This window comes from Anolis sagrei, chromosome 2 (assembly GCF_037176765.1).
Source record: "Anolis sagrei isolate rAnoSag1 chromosome 2, rAnoSag1.mat, whole genome shotgun sequence".
Lineage (NCBI taxonomy): Eukaryota > Metazoa > Chordata > Lepidosauria > Squamata > Dactyloidae > Anolis > Anolis sagrei.
In genome coordinates, this window is record NC_090022.1 from 116,650,064 (window position 1) to 116,674,144 (window position 24,081).

Consider the following 24,081-nt stretch of genomic DNA (forward strand, 5'->3'; position numbering starts at 1 on the left):
ACACAGTCTTTTCCACTTAACCTCCTGTAAAACAATACCCTGACCCACCACTCCATTCCTGTTTTCCTTTCTTTCTTTCTTTCTTTCTTTCTTTCTTTCTTTCTGATCTGGACAAAAGAGCCCACACGCTCCCTAGAGCTGCTCCACAGAGAAGACTCTGGAAGTCTCTGGCCTCCAGCCATCTCAAGGTTAGACAGCTGCTGTTGCAGCTCATTGCCCTTTGGAGCGCTTCAGCTCCCGACAGCATGCACACGTCATTCAGTTTATTGTTATAAAGAGACACTCTCGCTCAACAGGAAATCAAGGGAAAGAAGGAGATAAACTTAAGCTTGCTAACAGCATGGGAAACGAGACTAGCTCAGGTCAAGGCAAGGATACACTGCAGGCTAAGACAACATGGCATACGAGATGGGTGAGTGCTGGACTCTGAAGGACAGGGTTTGAATGCTTGCTCAGCCATGGAAATTCACTGTGAGACTTTGCATGTGTTGCACTCTCTCAGGGCCCTTCTGGACAGGCCCTATATCCCAGGATCTGATCCCTGGTTTTCTGTTTATCTCTGATTATCTGGTGGTGCAGAAATAATCTGGTTTAAAGCAGAAGATCTGGGATCAGAGCCTGGGAAATAGGATTCAGAGGAAGGCAAAGGCAAACCTATTGTGAACAAATCTTGAGAAGACACCCCCATGTTAAGTTCAGTTGCTGTATTATTGAAGGCACATAACAACCACCACCATCATGGCAAGTTTTATGACATTTCCAGAATAGGCTTTCCCTTAGCCTGAACCATTTCTACTACCTGCTAATGTATAAAACCACCTGAAAGCTGCTTGCTGATGAGCAAAATTGAGAAAGTAGCAAGACTCTATAATTTAACTGAATGAAATTCCCAGTCAATCAAAGGGTGGCATGAGGGCAAAGAGAAACCAGGAAGAGGAAATTGGCCTTCTAGATCTCACTCTCGAGATGCCCCTGCCAGCAATGCCAATGATAAGGCAATGTGTCAGCATTAATCCAAACGCTTCAAGGGCTACAGGCTGCTGTACATTTTGAGACATGTTAGCAGGATGGCCCTGTGTCTTTCACTGTCACCAGAAGCTAGCACCACCCTTGTGCCCTTGACTTCTTCCCTAGAATCAAGATCTAAGCCTCTTTTGCTCAACCTTCACAATTAGGCTCTTGGCTGCTGCTGATCACTTTCCAATTCTAAAAAGAAGATCAGCAAATAGATTTAACTGGCAAAGCTTGCCTCAAAGGTTTGTGGACACACAATTTGCTCTAGGGGAAAGACTATTTTGGGATAGGGGCAGCAGAGTAAGAAATGTGGCCCACTGGAATACAAAGAAGGGCACAAAAGGCTCTCAAACCCTTAAATACCCTGCCTTGCACCACAGAACCCACCCCACTGTGCTTAGGAGAAGATTTTAGCCACTCACTGAAGCATCTGCAAATTTCAGTTATGATACGTGAAGCTGCTGCCAATTTGTCAACAGCAATTGCAGAGTTTAGAGGCCCCATATTGTGTTCCTCTTCCCTCTGCAAAAACACACACTTTGCATTTATGTAGCGATACAGTCCCAAACATACAGTATACTTAAAAGAAAACTTTGTGAATCTAATCAAAGAGCATTAATTCTCAGTATCACTCGCCACACCCAGATGGGATAAGAAAGAAGGTCTTTCAGGTCAGAAGGGCTTTGAGATAAACTGGAATTCCTAATACTGTTAATTTCAGAAACATGTCTCCGTCTGATCCTTACCTTTGATAGCATCACCAAGGCCTTTGAAGTCTGCAGGATTCAGGAAAGGTCGGGCATTAGGTAGGTTGATCATCTCTCGCAGCTCCTGGGGTTTTCAAATGGATAGAAACACATTATCCCTCATTACTTCATGCAGAAGAGTTGCAGTCCTAGGAGGTTGCCACATGCAAGTTTTCAACTCTAAGTAATGTTCAGTTCAGGCAAGGACATGTATACATGTGCTTTTTAATGGGATTTGTATGCCACAACATAATCTTATGAGAAATGTAAAAATAGGCCTACTCTATTTTTAAAAGAAGGAATCCCATATGAGCTGCTCTAGGAAACAATAGTTCTCTGGAAAGGCATGCAAATACATTGTATGTCATTTCAGCAGATTTTTTTCATGTCAGGAGCAACTTGAGAAATTGCAAGTCACTTCTGGTGTGAGAAGTCTGGAAGTTTATTATGATGCATTTCAAATCCAAAGATTGCTGGAAATACAGTATACGGAAAAAAAATGGGTAAATATGGAGAAGATAATAAATAATATTAAAGGAAAAGAAATAATATTTAGGGAATGGAAGAGGAGAGAGGAAACAGAACTTAAGGAACCCTTTAAAGGAACAGTAAAAGTGTGGAAAAAAAGAAAGAAGAAGTTAAATCCAGGTAATGAGAATAAGATGGCAACTATATGGCAAATGAATTATAATAATGATGAAATGATAGGCAGAACATTGAGACTGATTGAAAGCAGAGGGAAAAGGTTAGTAGAGGATCTATATACAGAGGATGGAAACCCCGTAGAACAAAAAGAAATTCAGAATTGGATAGGGTCAGGGAATTGGATTCAAAGCTGGGCTATAAGACAGGAAATTTTTAGACGGAGGGGGAAAATTAGAGAACAGGATAGTCCATTTGAGAAGGTGATTAGGAAACGTTTGAGAGGGGAGAAGAAAGTGGCAGGAGATCTGTACGACCAAATTATAACAGTAAAAGAAGAAATAATAGAGGAAATTTTCCAAACATGGAGATTGGATATGGAAATTGAGAGGGAAGACATCCAAAGGGAAATAAGTAATATAGCAAAAGAAAAGTATAATGTATTAAGGGAAGCAAGAAGGAAAATGTTACAAAAATGGTACAGAACTCCTGCACAACTTTCATGCTTTGTACCAGGGATAAAGGATAGGTGTTGGCATGGCTGTGAACAAAGAGGGGTGTTTAATCATATGATATGGGAATGTGATCAAGTGCAAGAATACTGGAAAAGGATTGAAGGGGAAATCAATAGAATGTTAAACTTACAAATAGTAATAATTAATAGAAATATACTACATGCACGAATAGCAGGAGTGAAGAATATACAAAAGGAAAAAATGGTTGACAAATTCATCGCTTGTGCACAAATTGTTTTAGTGAGGGGTTGGAAAGACAAAACAAAATGGACGCTGATTAATTGGTATAACTATATAGTGAATATGTTAAATGTGGAAATAACAAATTGCAAATGGAATAATATAGATAAAATTGAAAAGGTTACAATAACTAAGAGGATGTGGGAACCAGTTCGGAATTATTTAGAGAATGTGTTAGGATGTGGAGCAGAAAAATTAAGACTGAGACTGATATTTCAAATGTAACTTCTGTAGTTTGATGTATAAATGGCATGTACAAGGAGGGGAGGGTGGGAGTGGGAAAAACCAATAAAACAATTAAAAAAAAAACTTCTGGTGTGAGAGAATTGGCCATCTGCAAGGACGCTGCCCAGGGGACGCCGGGATGTTTTAATGTTTTACCGTTCTTATGGGAGGCTTCTCTCATGTCCCCGCATGAGGAACTGGAGCTGACAGAGGGAGCTCAATCCACTTTCCCCAGATTCAAAATGCTGACTTATCAGTCAATTTAACCCACTGCACCACCTGGACAATTTCAGTAGATAAATTGGGATAATACCATGCACTTTCCTGAGTCTGATGGCCTGCCTCGACATCGAATTTCCCACATTTAGTTTGATGCTCCCCCACCAAAACAGCAGAGAAGTATGTACAAAAGGGTTTATCAAGTGCAAGTCCCTCCTTTCCACAATTTCACTGCATGATTTATAATGGGCAAGCAAGCCTCCCAGTCCAATTATTTGCAGTGTCTACAGATAGAAATAGGTAAGGGTTGCATATCCTTGTACTCAAGAGCATATCCTTGTTCCCTCACGACGAACATGAGGATATACTCTCACCAGAGGCAGTCTTCCCAACTCAAAAACAAAAACTCCTCCTGCATTTTATTTTATTTACCTTTATGGTGAAGGCAACCTGGAGGGGGCCCCTCCTCCCTATAAGGCACACCCGCTTCACTTTGCTGCGGGCCAAGGCTGTGAGCGAAGCTTCAGTGATGTCAGATTTCTAGATGTGGAGAACAGGTTGGGGATTAGGGACAGGAAACAAGAAATGAAAAGGAAAGAGTTCATAGCACAACCAGTCACAGTATAAACCAACACCTCAAATCTCCTTTCAAGGCAAGGTGATTTGCACCAGGGCTGGGCAACTACGAAATCTTAGGGGGCTTTGAAAGGCCGCACTCCTCCTACTAAAAACTTCCCATTACCAGCAACTAAAATATTTTTCTCCCTAAATGCCTCACAGTAAGGTGTGTGTGTGGATTTCGGCCATGTTCTTAAGTCATTCTGAGCCATTTTAGGACCAAGAGAGGCATTTTTCAGAAGCCAGATATGACAGAAAGTCACTTCTGATTCACTTCCAGTTTTAAGAAAAACCTCACTGGGTCTAAAGAGAACTATACATACAAATTTATTTTATACTCACGGAGTGGCTTCTTGAGTACAAAAGTGTAAAGCATTAAGTAACCTTTAAAAACCACGTAGGGGGTGTAATTACAGATTCTGGAGCATCCATGCTTTGCATGACTTCCCCTCACTCCACACAGGTTCTTAAAAGTGTCATGTAATAATCTGCTGGTGGCGCAGGAAGGTAATGGCACGCCATGCAGTCATGCTGGCCACATGACCTTGGAGGTGTCTACGGACAACACTGATGCTTCGGTTTAGAAATGAAGATGAGCACCACCACCCAGACCTGGACACGCCTAGATTTAATGTCAGGGGGAAAGCTTTTCTTTTACCTTTTAAAATACAAAAATTTCTGCATTCCTAAATTAGATAACAAAAAAGGGGAAAGTGACTGTGGAAAAGGTAGTCACTTTTTCTAAATTATTTGCTGCTTCCAGATAAGGTATAAAGCATTCAATCTATTTAAAAAGCAAGAGAACTGGAGGTAAAATTATTTGTTTTGTTCAGGCAGCACTGGTGGACTATGGGAGAGCACTATACAGATACTTCAAGGAAGAGTTGTTGTCCCCTGTTTCTCACCCTCCTTGCTGTAGAGTAGTAGCCTGTTTTGTAACAGATTCCTCTGATCCCAGCCGATCCTTCAAAAGCCTCTCTCGCCTCCTGAGTCTCCAACTCCGATGGTAGCAGATGCAGGATTACAAGCTCCTCACAGAGCAAGGCAGAAGGACAGCTCTTTATCTCCGAGGCGAGGATCCAACTAGCTGGCAACAGTCAGCATGTAGCTGCTTTTATAATTAGAGATTCGGCCCAGCTCTACCTTGATGCAACTCTCCCTGCACGCAGCTAAAGGGGGATTTTTCCCTGGTAGTTTATGAGTTGATACTTTATTACCTTGTGCCCTTTTAGCATTTAACAACAGCCTGTGCTTTATGCCAACTTACCCTGAGAATTTCAAGAGGTGATAAGAGAATCCGAGCGACATCCAGAGCCACGTTCCCATGTCCCAGGACCACAGCCGTCTCACTGCTCAGGTCTGGTTTCAGCTGCAGGGGAAGAGAGATCCCCCTACTTCAGCCATTTCTCAGTGTCCATTTCTGCAGTGATTCCCAGCCCTTGCCCAGTCTCAGAATCACTCCACTGCTTTAAGATCAGCCTACATGGTTAACCAACAGGCCGTCTTTGCCTCTTAATTTTGCAGCACCTTATGGAAAAGGTTCTTGCAAAATCACTCAGCCCAGAAGAGGCAGAAGAAAAAAACACTTCTCACAACCAAACAGCAGTGAGTAGTTCAGCCTCAAAGCAATTACTGAGGTCAACTTCATAAAAGGCTATTTTCCCTATGTTCATGTCAGCTCCTCGTAGGAAAACTCCACACACATCACAAGCTTTGGCAAATATATAGACACACAGCCCCCTCCCTCTAAAATATGGTTCCCTATAACCATATTCACTCATTTTTCCTACAAAATAGCAACATTCAGGGCAAAATAACATCCCTGTTAAGCATAACCGCCATCTTTTCAATAGCCATAACAAGCAGCATTGGAGCCCACCCTCTCATCTTACGTTAGGCCCAACTATTTATTTATTTATTTATTTGCTGTATTTATATACTGCCTTTCTTACCCCTGGGGGGACTCGAAGCAGTTTACAGAATACTAACAGCAAAAATACAATGCCAACATACAGTACCCAAAGAAATCATAATATCTAATTACTACATATAACTATGAACTTAAAACCAATTAAAACCATTAAACATAAGACATAGAAAATTTAAACATTCAGACATGTAAATATTTTGTTTAAATTTAATATTTTTATGGTTACCCTGCCTTCCCAGTCTCACTCTAGTCTAAACAGTACAGGGAATGCACTGCTTTTTCCTGGTCCCTGTGGGACTTATCATATTCCAGTGCTCATGTAGTGATCTCTGTAGCTGAAAGGGGATTTTAACATGAACTTCTAAAAAAAACCATGCTGTTTTGCACTATAAGAATGTTTTCCTTTTCAGTCCATCACTTTCTCTCTCTATCTAATGGCCCCACATTGATTTCACTGGGTGACAGAAAAGATGGATACTCAGAGTGCTGGAGAGGAATACATTTGCTATACAGAGATCTTTAGAAGAAGGAGGGGATGGAAATACAACAAGTAATAGCAGAATATAGTATTGTATCATCTAGTTATTTTGTAAGCAACCTGCAGCTCATGATTTTACAATGGCTACAAATACTAGCACTATTTTAGACATAACATTTTATTATAGGGCTAAATTTATATACCCACAGACACACCACGCTGTGCCAAAGTCTCCTAGGAGACATTTTGTGACACGAAAACGGTCGTACAGGTTTTCTCACAAATTATAGGACACATACTCTTTATTTGCACACTCACATAGGTAGGGATTCTATGTGAAATATTCTAGCCTCTTCTCCCCTGTCTCAAAGGCAGAAGCATCCCTTCTAGCTTTCCTTATGGCACCTCTGAGAGAGGGAGCCAGCTAATCTCTTCTTATGGCCGTGCAAATTGTTCACATTTGTAAATCTGAAGAGGATTTAATTTGACATCTGTTAATCTTTTCCAATTGCAGGCCTTTCAGCCAGCCACTAAGCCAAACCTGGATGGCTGTGTTCAAACATGTGGAAAGCCCTGTGATGTCTGGGCGTGTATGTGTTTGCAAATCTATGTGCATGTACGTAAGGGAACCTACAACCTTACATCTCTGTTCTCAGGCAGGCCGTTGTACCATCCTACAAATGCTCTAGCGGAATAGACTCCTGCAAGGTCTTCTCCGGGAATCCCAAGCCTCCGGCTGTCCTCAGCTCCATAACTCTGCAGAGAGAGAAAAAAGATTGGGGGGGGGGCGAGGAGAGAGAAAACCACACACATTTCACAGGGAGTGAGTCAAATACACACATGGTCAATTTCCTCCTACGTGAAAGGAATTCTTTCCTTCCACAGAGAGAAATACTCACAACAGAATACATGTTTGAAAGCATTTCCTTGGAGTCTTGAACCCACATAGGTTTCATGAGAGCAAAAACAACCAAGCTCAGTTTGCAGATCTCTGCCTCTTTCTTTGTTAAAAAGCCTCCCATTGATTTTGTATTCCTCTATTATAATGTTGCTCACATGTACACAACCAGGGGGAATTGCTGAGGGGAGTCCACCAGGAGAGCTGTTCTAGCACCAATCCAATAATACATAAGACCAAGCAAAAACAGCCTGGGAAAACTGTGCTTCTGGCAAACTGTTCATCAACTGCCAAAAACATGCCTTTTCCAACAATTTATGGAGTGGACACTATATGTATTTTGCATGAGCAGTAGCTTCTGAACATTTTTCAAGGATAGCCCCAAGTAGATCAAATTGCAATAGTTTGGAGAACTTTCCAAGAAATGTGAAGGCCTGCAAAAATGCGTTTTGTTTTATAAAACACCCTATCTTCTCCCTGAAGCCTTTTTGCCCAGAAAAAAATGAGGAAGAATTGGATAATGGAATATTTCCCTCTTGAATGATGAACTAAATATTTATGACAAGATGTTCAAACATTTGCTATCCCAAAATAATTCAAAAAAAAAAAAAACTATCTGAGAGAAAGACTTTTTTTGCAAAATTATGTCCTACAGCAGATCTGTGGCCTTGGTCTGATTTTCTCAGTTGTTGTCAAGGGAATGATTATATTATTTCTGCTTGAGGCTATGGAGGACTGGTGGAGATAAAACCATTTTCTTTGTTTTACCAATGCTGACATCTTCTTCTGGCAAGAATATGGGGATGAAATAATTGTCTAAAGCTGTACACGGACTTTTGATTGTGTGAATTTATTCTGATAAATGAGGCTGTTAAAATGCTATGAAAGCAGCGGGCTATTTCAACATTCATTAAAGCAAGCTACAAGGACGGTTGCTATAGATTTCACGCTCAGAGTCACCTAATTGTAATGGATGATTTTAAACTCTGAACTTCCCTTGACTTCAAGAACCTGTTTCCTGATTCAGAGATGCCTACATGGAGCAACTCTGAAGTCCTTCCAATCCCAACAGCCAAAATGACTCAATTGAAAAACAGCATTTAGAAGTACAGTAGAGTCTCATTTATCCAACCTTCGCTCATCCAATGTTCTGTATTATCCAATGCAGTCTACTTCCCACCCGGATCCACGGCTGTTTCAATACATTGCAATGTTTTGGTGCTAAATTCATAAATACAGTAACTACTACATAACGTTACCGTGTATTGAACTTTTTTTTCTGTCGATTGGTTGTAAAGACATGATGTTTTGGTGCTTAATGTGTAATTTGACGTTTAATATGCTTTCCCTTAATCCCTCCTTATTATCCAACATTTTCGCTTATCCAACGTTCTGCCAGCCTGTTTATGTTGGATAAGCGAGACTCTGCTGTAGCTCCCTTTACACATTTTAACTGGGGCCCCATCTACACTGCTGTATAATGCAGCTTAACTGCATTGAAGTGAATTATATGAATCTAAATTGCATTCTGAAACTACATTATATGGCAGTGGAGATGGGGCCTGGGCCCCAGGACCAGAATGGAATGCAACATTTCAGAACAAAAATTGTGATGTTGGAATAGATGGTGAAGAAAGGCATGCATCAACCACTGTGGTTATCTACTCATGGGACATATTGTTTAAATATTGATCTGTCTTTCTCGCCAACCATTCTGGCAATTTCTCTGCTGTTCAATCTCACAGAGAAGTAAACTCACCAAAACCACGGCATGATAAGCCTTCTGCAGCTCCTTTATGGTGACATCCTTCCCCACTGTCACGTTCCCAGAATAGATGCAGCGATCAGAGCATGCCGTCTGCGTAAATGCATTGATCACATTCTGTTTGGGAGAGACGGCAAGAGGGGTTCTGATTTGATAGGTTCTCCTACAGCACCCAGGCAGGAGAAGATGGCAAAGCAGGCAGCGAGGGAGGGATGAAGGTCACTGGTGACCTTCTTGTGCCATCTAAGGGAGCATCTCTCTCTCTCTCTCTCTCATTCAGGCTGCATCTTCTGAGACTCTTATCTGACAATTGGAGAGAAGATCTCATTTTTGAAATAACACTGTGATCCAAGGCTTGGCACCAAGCCAGGCAGCACCATTATAAAAGGGCATATATAAAAGGGTTTCTTCTCCCCAAAGGTGCAATCATCAGCAGAGGAGCCAATTCCACAGCCAACAGCTGGCATTTTTTTTAGCTGCTTGCAGTGAAAGAGTATAAAATTTAATATCACATTGATTCAGGTAGGGCAGTGGTTCTCAACCTGTGGGTCCCCTGATGTTTTGGCCTTCAACTCCCAGAAATCCTAACAACTGGCAAACTGGCTGGGATTTCTGAGAGTTGTAGGCCAAAACACCTGGGGACCCACAGGTTGAAAACCACTGATTTAGAATGAGGGAATCCTATAGCTCTCCAGAGGCTGTTGCACTGGATCTCCCAGCAGTCGCAGTCATTACAGTTATGCTAAGAGTTGCAGTCTGGAAATATCTGGAGGATTGCATGATCCTCATCATTTTAGAAAACCAAATTCAGTTCTAAGTTCCAAATAAAGTAAACCTATTGAGCCTATATAAGTGTTGACTTACCAAGTTTATATTGATGTATTCAGTCTGATCTACTAACAGTCAAAGCTAACTTACTAATAGACTAAGAATTGAATCCAGGCCAGAGCAGTTTTGTTGTTGTTGCTGCTGCTGTTGCTGTTTTAACATACCATGATGGCAAGATAGTAATAACCTTCTACCAATGTTAAGTTTACCCTCTCCAAAATCTAGCACCCCATATTTAAAGTGGATTCTCTCTTTAAAATAATGTGAAAAACAGAACATTAGATGCAAAGAAAAACATGACAGAATACATGAAAAGAAAACAAAAATTGAGCATTGGTATAACGTGTTTAGAGATATTAAATCTAACAAAAAAGGGGAAATGGAAAATTCAGCGGGGAGCCATTTTCCCCCCCTATTTTTTCTCCAAACCCTTCTGCCCCGAAAATTTTGAGAAAAAGAATTGATGATGGGATATTTTGTTTTAAAAATATGTATTTCTAAAAACTACGTAAGTGAAAGACCTTTATATTAGGCTTTCTAGAGGATCAGATTACTATAATTTCTGATCATGGTTTTGTTTTCTCACTTCATTTAATGGAAATGAGTGCACTGTGTCTGCCTGCCACGAAGGACAAGTAGAGAAGTCCAAATAATTTTCTCTCTTTAACAAATGTTACTGTTTTGTTATATTCATACTAAAATTCATTGCTTGTTCCTCAAATTGGAAAACTAAAGAGATTGTGTATAATGAATTTCTGAAGGAGCTAGCGGAAGTCATTTCGGAACCATTGGCAATCATATTTGAGAGTTCTTGGAGAACGGGAGAAGTTCCAGCAGATTGGAGGAGGGCCAATGTGGTCCCTATCGTCAAGAAAGTAAAAAAGGATGACCCAAACAATTACCGTCTGGTCAGCGTCACATCGATACCAGGCAAGATTATGGAAAAGACTGTTAAGGAAGTGGTCTGCAAACACTTAGAAAGAAATGGGTCATTGCTAATAGTCAACATGGATTTATCAAAAACAAGTCATGCCAGACTAATCTGATCTCTTTCTTCGATAGAGCTACAAGCTGGGTAGATGCGGGGAATGCCGTGGGTGTAGTGTACCTGGATTTCAGTAAGGCCTTCGACAAGGTCCCCCATGACCTTCTGGCAAGGAAACTAGTCCAATGTGGTTTAGGCAAAACTACAGTTAGGTGGATCTGTAATTGGTTAAACGAATGAAACCGGAGGGTGTTTCTCACAAATGCTTCCTCTTCATCCTGGAAAGAAGTGACGAGCGGAGTGCCACAGGTTTCCGTCCTGGGCCCGGTCCTGTTCAACATCTTTATTAATGACTTAGATGAAGTCTTAGAAGGCATGATTCACCAAGTTTGCAGACGACACCAAATTGGGAGGGATAGCCAATACAGGAGCAGAATTCAAAATGATCTTGACAGATTAGAGAGATGGGCCAAAACTAACAAAATGAAGTTCAACAGTGACAAATGCAAGATACTCCACTTAGGCAGAAAAAATGAAATGCAAAAAATACAGAATGGGAGACGCGTGGCTCGAGAGCAGTATCTGTGAAAAAGATCTTGGAGTCCTCATAGACAACAAGTTAAACATGAGCCAACAATGTGATGCGGCAGCAAAAAAAGCCAATGGGGTTTTGGCCTGTATCAATAGGAGTATAGTGTCTAGATCCAGGGAAGTCATGCTACCCCTCTATTCTGCCTTAGTTAGACCACATCTGGAATATTGTGTCCAATTCTGGGCACCACAATTGAAGGGAGATGTTGACAAGCTGGAATGACAAGCTGGACAAGCTGGAATCAAATGATCAAGGGTTTGGAAAACAAGCCCTATGAGGAGCAGCTTAAAGAACTGGGCATGTTTAGTCTGAAGAAGAGAAGGCTGAGAGGAGACATGATAGCCATGTATAAATATGTGAGAGGAAGTCATAGGGAGGAAGTAGCAAGCTTGTTTTCTTCTGACCTGGCGACTAGGATGCAGAACAATGGATTCAAGCTACAAGAAAGAAGATTCCATCTGAACATTAAGAAGAACTTCCTGACTGTGAGACCTGTTCAGCAGTGGAACTCTCTGCCCCGGAGTGTGATGGCGGCTCCTTTTTTGGAGGCTTTTAAACAGAGGCTGGATGGCCATCTGGTGGGGGTGCTCTGAATTTTCCTGCTTCTTGGCAGGGGGTTGGATTGGATGGCCCACAAGGTCTCTTCCAACTCTATTATTCTATGATTCTATGAAATGGCTTAGATGCATGTGGCCTGTCAGTTCTGCCATTACATCATGTTCTTCACAGCCTGACAACTTGCCTGTGTTCACCTTCAAATCCTTCCTATCCCTTCCAACTACCAAGAATGGTCCACATGTATTTTAATACCATTCCCATTTTTGAAGGAACTCAAGAGCAGACTTTTGGCTTCTCTGCCATCATATGAGGCAAGCGTAGTTGACAGATGGTGGCTCAGCCATGGCCACCCGGTGTACTTCTCAACCAAGGAAGGATTTGAATCTGAGAGTCTCACAAGCCAAGCCCTAAATCTTGCCAGGCAGGTTTGCCATCTCAAGGTTCACAAACTCCTGCATCATTTCCTGACAGAGGGAAAGGAAAAATATCCATGTGTCCAAGAGAAGCAAACAGCAAACTGGCTGTACCACACCACTATTGCAAAACATTAAAATGGACAATTCCAGCCTCTGCTCTCCCCTCCACCCACAATATGCTAGACCATGTCCCAGGTTGTGACAATAGAAGAGAAAGCTACCACCAACCTTGACTTCTGGGTGGTCCGGAGCGACTCCAAAGCGAACCAGGCCAAAGGGAATTGGCAGCTTCTCATAAATGTCCACCTGAGCCTGTTTGTGGTGCTGAGAAATGAATTGAGATTTAGGTTTGAGAATAAATAAAAAGACACAAATAAATAAATGAAACTTGAACTAGTACTGATTGAGATTATCACCATGCTGCTGTCAAAACAGACAATACAACAGTTGACATTACAGTAATTTGGGACTGTGTCCATTTTTTTCCAACCTGCAGGACACTTGTTTACTAACTTGTTTACTAATCTCTAATGTTTGACTAAACATGACATTCATTTATATCTCATATACATGTAACCTAAAGGCAATTTTGTATAATATTTTAATATTTTTTTGAATGAAACCAAGTTGGTAAATTGAACCATCAGAAAGCAAAGGTGTCACTATCTCAACCAGATAAGGGATGCTCAATCCCTGTACAAAAATAATCTTATAAGGCAATCTCATTTTATAAAAAATATATACAAAATTGCGTAAGCTTTAGTGATTTGCAGCTCTGGGACAGCTCCAATCCCCTTTAAAGAGCCATCCAACCGGATCTATAACATCCAATCTGAAAGCAACAGAATAATGTTAATCTACCCTGTAGTAAATGGGGAATCAGCACAGGCCTGGGGACACTTGACTGAATGGCTGGAGGACAGGGAGCAAAATACAAGAGGAAGTCTTCCCTTAGCACGCCACTCCAAATTTCCATCAAAAGTCTGAAGCAAACATACCCAGAAAGAGATAGGAGCTACAATGGGATTTTTTGCTCTTTTCCAAAGTTGGGGAGGGGATGTCAGGGATGTCAGCTTCGTATCATCATTCCATAATCCTAAATGTAATGTGAGAATTATAGCACCTAGCAGAAACTCACTCATTCAGTCTGTAGTCTTCACATGGAGTCTAAACAGATAGCTATAGAATCGGTCCTAATTATTGTGCTTTGTTCCCACTCCTTTGTACCATCCAGTCAGACAAATAAGTTTTGGATAGATCAAAAGCTTACTTGCTATATTGTGACATCTTGGCTGGTCCCAACAGTATAACGTAAGAGAACAGGTTAGGATCATATTCTACAATTCAAATTTGACTTGTTTCCCAAGTACAGGCCATACAACAGACTAACCATAATCTGCCATGACTCTGCAGTCAAAATTAATTGCCGTTGGTTGAAAACAGAAGCAAAACCTTCCAATCTCCACACTGAAATGGCCAATTAAACTAGGAAATTCAGGACCTCGAAGCTTCTTGCTAACCAATACAAACTGGGCCATGGTTCTTAGATCTCTCTTATAAAAACTCATACAGCTCTGCTGCAATTATTTCAAAATAAATATTCATGCCTCTACTTATTCTGGAATAACGTACATTAAGCAAATTGAAACTACCTTAAACAGTAAATGATGTTGAACTGAGTGGAATTTATTTATTTACTTTAGAAAACACATATGGGACTGTTCTGTTTAGGAAAGAGAATGTCCTACATCCTAATTAATTGCCTGTAGGACATGAATATGTTAGAACCATATATGAATGACTGTTGGCATGTACTAACAAATGTGCACTGATACATTGGTACTCCAGTTCTAGGCCTAAAGACCCAAAGTACCAGATCCCATCTGATATTGGAAACTAAGCAGGGTCAACTCTGGTTAAAACTTGGATGGAAAACAGCCAATGAATACTAGGTACTGTAGGTTATATTTCAAGTAAGAGGACTGGCAAAAATAAAACTCCATGAAATAGATGGGGTCTCCAAACTTGAAGGTACATGCATAAACACACACACACACTCTCTCCGGTGCTACTTAACAACTGACCGAAAAAAGGGGCAAGACCTCAATAGAGATATATACACATACATAATACTCAATAGTCTGGATTTTATCGTATCCATAAAAACATTTTTCTCACAGCCAAGTAAGCTATATGCTTCTTATCATACTTCAAATCAAGGATGTGGCACAATGCCTTTAATCCACACTGAGATGTAAAAAAGTAAATACAACTGAGCATGACAGCACAATGTATTTAAGACATTATCCAATCAGAAATACATTCAAACTCCCTATTTCTCTACCAATAAAATCTTGTGAAAACCATAGAATGGGCTTGGATTGCCAACAACTAGGAGCACTCACACAGAATTATAATTCCTTGAGTCCTAAAAAAAAAGACTGTCATAACAGGTTACCCGGCTTAAACCCATTCTTTAAAGGCCACTGTAGGTATGGGGGCATTTCAGCTCATAGGCAATTCAGCATGACAGGCATTATGATAATATCCTGTCCAAAAACTAGTATGTTACCAAACTAGGACTGGAGAGATTAAATACTCACCCATCCAGAAATGGCATTACTGTGGAGCTGGACATGGTCTTACTGCGTAATTACAGGATTGACCCCTGAAAAAGGGGATGCACCCTTTTTCATGGTTTAACATAACCCACCACTTTTCCACCAAGTGTGAGGCTCTGCCAAAACTTTGTCTGATACCAAGTGTGAAGACTTGCACAAACTTCACAGTCACCAACAAGAGTGAGGGCTTTCCATGGTCCACATCTCTGCCATGACTCTAAGACACTCCTCCTGTCCTACCACTGTGGCCACCAACAGTTGGGATTTCCTAAATGCCTTCAAGGTACAACTTATAACTCCTCTGGACACTATCCTACTGTATTCACTGCCGCCACAAATGCCACATCTGAATCCAATCTGTATAATACCATAATTCATGGAAGCCAAAAGCAGATAAAAACAAAAACAATACAGTTTATTCTTCACATCTATGGATTTAACTTTGGCAGATTTGATTATTATTATTATTAATAATAATAATAATAATAATACTTTATTTATACCTGCCACCATCTCCCCAGAGTGGCGGCTAATATGAGGGCAAGCCCAACAATTACAACAAATCAAAATCAAATACATACAGCAAATAAAAGTAAACAAAACAAGTTAATACAAAGTCAAACACAGGAAATAAAAATAAAATAATAGAAAAGTGGACTGGGCCAGTTACAAGGAACAGAATCATAAAGTATAAAAAACCTGGGTGAGATGGATGAGTAGGGTAGTGTGCCTGGTGGGAGATTTCAGATGGGACAAGCAATGGGGTGAGTTTCACTAAAGGATGAGATGAAGTACATTGAAGGGTATATTGTACTGAGCTGGTCATGGTGTGGGGATTTGTATTCATTCCTCAAGGGCACACCGGAACAGCCAGGTTTTTAGGCTCTTCCTGAAGGCTGCCAGGGTAGGCGCTTGCCTAATCTCTCCGGGTAGCGAGTTCCAAAGCCAAGGGGCCACCACAGAGAAGGCCTCTCCCTGGTCCCCACAAGTCGCACCTGCAATGGAGAAGGAAGCGAGAGGAGGGCCTCCCCAGAAGATCGAAGAGAAGAAGGAGATACGGTCATGAAGGTAGGATTCTTAATATGACCTTTTAAAGAATCTCTAGGTCTATCCAGTCCAGTTCTGTGACTTCTGCCAGAGATGTTTTGGAAAACCTAGTGATGTGCTGAAGGACCTAGAGGTTCCAAGAGAGGGTTTTCTCTCAGATTAAAAAAATATAGGTTTTTTTATTTGTGACTTTTCCACCCCTGACCCCAGGTTATGAGGAGAGCAGACTTGACTGTACTAACAGAAGATAAGCATAATAAAACAGATTTATTAGTATATTTAAAACACAGTTCACACTTTTACACTCTCCATTCCTAGCAAATTCAGACTCTTAGACACCACTCATTAATTCTTAAACCTGTCTGATTCTCTTTACCCTCTTAATTTCACTAACTGGTTGCATGGTATGGAGAATTTCATCAGGTATAGGCTCCACAACAAACTCCAGTTGATGCTCCTTTTTCTATCCAACTCTTTAAAATGAAAAAGGATCATCCTTTGCAACTGAATTGAGCTGCTGAACTTTCTGAACAAAAGTTTGGCGGTTTGAATCTGGGGAGTGGGGTGAGCTCCCACTGTTAGGCCCAGTTTCTGCCAATCTAGCAGTTCAAAAACATGCAAATATGATCAATAGGTACCGCTTCTGCTGGAAGGTAACAGTGCTCCATGCAGTCATGCTGGCCACATGACCTTGGAGGTGTCTACGGACAAATGAAGATGTGCACCACCACCCATGGTCGGATACGACTAGACTTAATGTCGGGGAAACCTTTACCTTTACTTTAAGAATGAAACATATGTCTCCTTGACTTCCATATTTATTAACTGAAATATTTATAACCAGTTCTTTTTTGTGGGATTTCAGGACAACACATAAAACAATGAACAGTACAATATAATGCCAGATTAAAACAATTAACCATCTTAAACAGAATAAAAGGTTTTTAATCATGACCGCAAGTAAACAGCATGAAAGGCTACAACAGTTAAAAGCCATGAATGTTTAAAGTAAATTAAGCCTGTTAGGTTTTAATCTTTAAAATGTCTTAATTTGGTGCTAATCAGACCAGGAGGGAGGAGAATTCCACAATTAAGGTTGCCCCAGCCAAGAAGATCCTCTCTTGTGTCTTCTTATACCCCAATGTCCCTTCCCTTGAGCAGTGAATAAACGAAGATATGAAACAAGTATGTTTCTTTTGACCATCAAAGATAAAACCTGCCTGTCTTTGCTGTTGCTTTGCAAAGTCTAGTTCAAACTAAAGAGCCTTGCAGGTGCTAAAGAGGCACTAACTCAGGCCCAATTTTTGATTTTAGCTCAGAAGAGTGATGCCCTTCAAAAGCTGGAAAAGGACCATGGCATCCATTTCCTTTTTAAAATTCACTGTGCCAGGCCTTTCCAGATTATCCTTCACAGTTAAATCTGGCCGCTGAGCATCAGCAACCAAAATATTGTTTCTCTCATTCACACCCAAAGGGAAAACGCTGGAGTTTTTTTTAAAGGGAAAATAAAGATTTGCATTTAAGAGCATCAAATCCTTTAGTAAAGGCAAGCCCCGGAATACTTTTCCAGTTAATTACATTATCTTCCCTAGTATTTCACTGAACCGACCTTCTTGCTAGAAGATTTTCAGTCTGCCAAGAGCCTTTGATGTGCTAATTAACCTGTCCAACCTGACTACGCACAAACGCAGGCAGTCGCTCCCCTCCATCGATGTTTAATTACCCTTGCATTTGAAAACAAGAACCCGTGAAAAACTCCACATCTTTCTTCGTCTTTTGCTGTCCAACAACAAGGACCTGGAGTGATTCCAAGTCCATCTCCATCACTCAAACCCAAAAGCCTCACAAGGACTAAGACTATTATCAGCTACGCATGCAGAACAACAATGGTGGGAAAACATCCTACTCTACAGTTTTGACACCGGCTTTACCAAGGACAGGATTTCATTTTCTCCTCGAGTTTCACTTTTGTCTCTCTGCAGAGATTAAGTAACCATGTCATTTATTCTCAGTACAAATTGAGTATCCCTTATCTGAAATGCTTGGGACCAGAGGTATTTTGGATTTTGAGTTTCTGAACACCTGTATTTGCATATATGTATATAATAAGATCTCAGAGATGAAACCCAGACCTAAGCACAAAATTGTTTTGTGTGCACCTTGTTGGCGCATGCAAGGAATCAGTGAGTGTGTGTGTGTCAACTGTAAAATAAGATGCACGAAGCCAATTAGTCAAGTAATGTACAGGGAGCAGGCTGAGCCTGAGACTTGGTTACCATTACATTTTTGGTCAGGCTTGAGCTCTGCTAGTGCAGAGTGAGAAGAAGAGAAAGAGTTTGGAGTGTGCTCTCGCTTCATCAGCTGCTGAAGGAGGGTATCCACATGGACAGAAAAATACCATTTTAAATCTCTCATAAAAGGACATTATGTGAGTTGATGCCAGTGATCACATTGTACATATGTTGTTATGAACTACGAAGAGTAAACTACTTGTTCTTTACTTTTAATCTGCGTGGCATATTTTCTTTCTCTGGCAAGGCAGTGTGTGAGCTGATCAAATGTGAACTACACATGGTTTATTTCACATTACATCACACACCTAGTCTGAAGATAATTTTATGCAATAATTTTCAATAATTATTTAGATATAACAGTGTTTGAACACGGAACCATCAGAAAGCAAAGGTGTCACTATCTCAGCCACCCATGTGGATGATTTTTGAGTATTTAGGGTTAGAAATGCTCAACCTTTATATTAAAAACTGCATCATATTCTTAGTGTACTGTCCACTAAAGCAGAAATAGACAACTGTGGCAGATCCACAGCATGTACAAACAATAAAGCAAATATCTCCAAATAGCCAGAAGTCCTAATTCCCAAAAACAACATTTTTATTTTTTTAAAATGGATAACATGGACTACAAAAAGACAAATTAATGTGTCCTAGAATAAATCAATCTTAAATTCTCCTTAAAAGTGAAGGTGACTGAACCTGGTGCTATCATACTTTCCACATGTCATGAGAAGACATGACTCACTAAAAAGTCAATAGTATTTGGAAAGGAAGAAGGCAATAGAAAAGGAGGAAGACTTCATTCCAGATGGATGGATTCAATCAGGGATCCACAACCTTGAGTCTGCAAGACCTGAAGAGAATAGTTGATGTGGGACTGACTTGAAGGTCTCTCATTTATGGGGTTGCCATAACTCAAAGTTAATTTGACAGCAATTAACAAGTTATTTACAAGTTGGTAAGTCCTGCAAGTTATTTCAAAATGTATATTGTTCCACCTGGAGATTTGCAAAAACAACAATTAATCCAGTTGTTGAGGTCAGAAAAATGTAAGTCTGGGGATTCTGAAGATGTTGAGGATATTAACAGCATGCCCATCACCCATTTGCTATTAACAGCAACTAATTAGCCAATAAAAAGCTTTGAGTCTGGGCACACACATTTGGGAGGAAGCATTGATTAATTTAATAAGATGTCCCTCTTCTGCGTGTAGGATTGTGCTGTAGGAAGCTACAATTTTGTTCACATCAGGCACAAAAATGGCTATATTTCAAACTATGGGACTGGATATTCTAGATTTTTTAAAAAAATACATTTTCCCTGTCATAGGAAGCAAATTTCTACCATGCTAAAACCCACAAGCCCACATGGGTGTGTATGATGTGGGCAAGAAGGCTGCTAACCCTAGTGACATCTCAGGTACGTCCAAGACACCGCTATGGCAGCCAGGAAAACATCAGTTACAGCCCTGCTGATCCGCCACCAGCAAAAATAGCATAGAACTGGGATCTGACTGTCACATTGAAAGGGATGAACAGAGGCAATGATAACTCTTCAGCACCACCTACAGACCTCAATCTGTAAACAGACTTTGATTGCCGAGTCTTAAGAAATGCTAACCTTTCTGGGTTCAGTGAAAGAATTTGTCCTCCCTCACCTACCTACCTAAGAGCCTGTGATCATCTTCAGATGCCAAGAAAAATGAGGCAGCACCCCAATTGTGGCATGTTTATTCTAAAAAGACTTGGTTAAAACATACTGTGCAGTCTTTTCAGTATGCGGAGAAGACACCTTGTTTTCCCCCAACCCTTCCGAACTTTCAAGTTTTGACATTAAGAACTTTTAAAAGCAAGTTATGGCAAGGCCAACAGCCATTGCATATTCAAGCTGGATCTTGCCAGGCACACACATTAAGCAATTTTACTGCTTCAGGGTTATCAAGTTGTTCATCTGGAATCTATAATCTCACTTCAGAAATATAAGAGAGCACCCCACTCTCTATTGGTAAACACATCAGTTACCTTCAAGAGATGCTGTGCTGTATAGAATCCAGCAGGTCCACTGCCTATAATGCATATTCGGGGAATGACTTCAGTAGATACAAACAGCCTCTTGATTCCTGGGAACAGAATTGGAACAAAACAGATAAATCAAAAAAATTAAAAGGAAGGCCCCTTCCACACAGCTGAATAAAATCTCACATTACCTGCTTTGAACTGGAATATATGGCAGTGTGTACTCAGATAATCCAGTTCAAAGCAGATACTGGGGGATTTTCTGCCTTGATATTCTGGGTTGTACGGCTGTGAGGAAAAGACTGAAGAAGCGCCTCACTTTCCACAGAAGTTGGCAGTCCCTAACCCTAGCCTTGTTACAGAAATATGCAACTGACCTACCAAACAATCAAGTAATACATTGCAGCCTTAAAGATTGTAACCAATGGCAAGGGAAGTGGAAAGCTGCTGCCTAACAAAATATGGGAGCCTGCAATATTTCCATCTCTAGGTAAAGGTTTTCCCCTGACATTAAGTCTAGTCGCGTCCGACTCTGGGGGTTGGTGCTCATCTCCATTTCTAAGTCGAAGAGCCAGCATTGTCCATAGACACCTCCAAGGTCATGTGGGCAGCATGACATCATGGAGCACTGTTAGCTTCCCATCAGAGCAGAACCTATTAATGTACTCACATTTGCATGTTTTCAAACTGCTAGGTTGGCAGAAGCTGGGGCTAACTACGGGAGCTCACGCCGCTCCCCGGATTCGAACCTGAAACCTTTTGGTCAGCAAGTTCAGCAGCTCAGCATTTTAACTCACTGTGCCACCGGGGGCTTTCTCTGCATTACATATAATCCAGTCCCAGGCCTGAATCCTATTTTAGTCTTGACTACAGTAAACACTTTAAATCCACTGAATTCATTTACTGCTATTGGAGCCCCCAGTGGTTCAGTGGGTTAAATCCCTATACCAGCAGGATTGAAGACTGACATTTCAGAGGATTGAATCTGGGGAGAGCGTGGAGGAGCTTTCTCTATTAGCTCCAGCTCCCCATGTGGGGACATGAGAGAAGCCTCTCAAAAGGATGGTAAATGTCCTTGCAGACGGCCAATTCTCTCATACCAGAAGCAATTTGCAGTTTCTCAAGTCACTCCTGACATGACCCAAAAAAAAAAAAATCTACAGCTGATTCACTCCTCAAAAAGTGATTGACTTGGTCTACTCTACTTAAAATTAAGTAATAATGTCAAATTAGCCTGATTAATGTTAAGACAGACTCCCTAACCCATCTGCCAAAACAAAACTTATTGGAAAAAACACTCAGTGTGTTAGGTGATGCCTTTATAACAAGGGGAGAACTGCCCATTGTTTTTGTGGTCAGCACTGGTCTGACATTCATCCTGAGTTCTCCCATGCTTACACATGCCTAAATGGGAGATTTTCTGTATGTGTGGATCTCTTCAATCATTTGTATAGAGAAGAAAACATAGCAAATGCCTATCTCCTCAAGTGTGATAAGGCTGGTGAAAGAGAGCCTTTGAAGTACACAACCAGTTAGCTGAATGTCTTGATTTAAGCAGCAGCCACACAAACGAGATCCAGTCTTACGATTGGCAATAACAAAAATCTGATGCATGCAAGTTAATTTTTATAATATCCTGCTCCAATCTTTGTATAGGTTTGGCTCCTACAGCAGCTGTTCTTCCTCAGGAGCACTTTTCCCACTTCTAAGTCCTTCTCCCTTTCCCCCAAATGTAATAACTAACATAGAGCCCTTCCACACAGCTCTGTATCTCAGAATAGCAAGGCAGAAAATCCCACAACATCTGCTTTGAACTGGGTTATCTGAGTCCACGGTGCCACATATTCCAGTTCAAAGCAGATAATGTGGGGCTTCACTCAGCTTTGTGGAAGGGGCCACAATTGGTAGCAATCCTTGTTAGCCTTGTAAAGAGAGTGTGGTGGTCTCACTTGTTCCTCCTGCCAGAAACAGTGTACTACTCAGATGTTATCTGCATTTTACTAATTAGTAAATATTTGGATTCAGAGACTCTTTCTGGAACAGGCTGCTGTTGGTCATACTATTATTTCACAGCTCTGTACTGTGAGTATATTTATCTTGTACACATGTCCTTGAGAACTTGCTTATCACCACCAGAAAACACATCCATAATCTCATTCTTTTTTGCTATACTCTGACCCTACAATGTAATGCTGGTCTGAAATTTTTCTTTCATGACAGCAGCAAAACGCAAGGGGGCCAAAGATCACTGATAATCTCCCATAACATGCTCGAGTTAATCACAAATGTGAAGGTCTTGAGACAAGAGCTTCTCTTTCCAATCAAACAAGACCTTGGGAGTCATTGAGAACTTTTATATCACAATGTCCAAAGGCAGTCTCATTCTCCAGCACATCGCCAACGGCTGGAGCCAGGACTAGGGGCTTTGTGGCTCTCAGATGTTGCTGAATTGTGACTCCCATCACTCCTCATCACTGACTACATCACTAGACTGCTAGAAGCTGCAGTAAAACATCTGAAGGTCCACCTTTTCCTCGCAGCCTCTTGTTAAAATGTTCCTCATGTTTTCACCAATTTGGGTTATACCACATAACTTGTATCAGGGCTGCTCAACTTGTGGAGAGAGATGTTCTGCCTAACCTGGCAACCTATGTCCATCAGTTGTCCTTCCATGGACTCTTTAGAGAAGAAATGGAGGAATTTTCTTTCAAAACATCCACCTCTGCACATCAAATAAGTTGGGAGGAAGTCTAGGGTTGTGTTCCTATACAGTTAGCCTCCATGTTTGTGACTTAATTTTTGCCAATTTTTATTATTGCTAGATTTGAATAATATGTTCTTTGTATTAATCTTAAGGTCCTCAAGCACGAGAACACTTCTGTAAGCATCTGTTGATCCTCCACCATGATTCTATGATCAACTTCCCCCTAAAGTTGACCATTGAGTCAGGATGGAAGATCTAGAGATTCCTAGTACATGAAAAATAGTGGGGTTTTAAAATCTACTTTCCCCCCACTTTTGTGGGATCCTGTGCCCCTAATTGCTGTGGAAATGGGGAGCCTACTGTAATCTTCTACATGGGACTATTGCCCACTTACTTCAGAAGAACTCACTTTGTATCAATGTTGTCAATAAACTGTCTGCTATTTATTTAACCATTTGTTTTGACAGCTGAACTTGTTTCAATAAACTAACATTACAAAAGAACCATCTGTAAAGTAAAAACAGCACAGCAAACTAACCCAAATTTTTGCAGATGGACAAAGCTGCTAACTACAACATCCTTTAAGTTTCTCATTAGGTTCTCCTAAAGGAAACACAACAAAGATCTCTCTAATCCTCAGCCTTCCTGATATGAAGAGCTGCATCAGACACTGAGACCAAGGACTTCATCACATTAAGTGCTCTAACACAGGTGTCAGCGGGGAATTCGGC

The 24,081-nt window shown here is 40.8% G+C and overlaps 1 protein-coding gene across 1 annotated transcript in view; it reads right to left on the reverse strand.

The window, feature by feature from the left end:
- Positions 1 to 24,081, reverse strand: part of FDXR (ferredoxin reductase) — a 43,950-nt gene that overhangs the window by 10,711 nt on the left and 9,158 nt on the right. The window contains exons 2-8 of the mRNA XM_060764726.2: positions 20,653 to 20,750; positions 12,898 to 12,993; positions 9,285 to 9,407; positions 7,270 to 7,383; positions 5,487 to 5,588; positions 4,034 to 4,141; positions 1,761 to 1,845 (exon numbers count right to left, since the gene is read on the reverse strand). Of these exons, the coding sequence (XP_060620709.2) occupies positions 1,761 to 1,845; positions 4,034 to 4,141; positions 5,487 to 5,588; positions 7,270 to 7,383; positions 9,285 to 9,407; positions 12,898 to 12,993; positions 20,653 to 20,750 (726 nt within the window). The remainder of the gene's footprint in view (positions 1 to 1,760; positions 1,846 to 4,033; positions 4,142 to 5,486; positions 5,589 to 7,269; positions 7,384 to 9,284; positions 9,408 to 12,897; positions 12,994 to 20,652; positions 20,751 to 24,081) is intronic.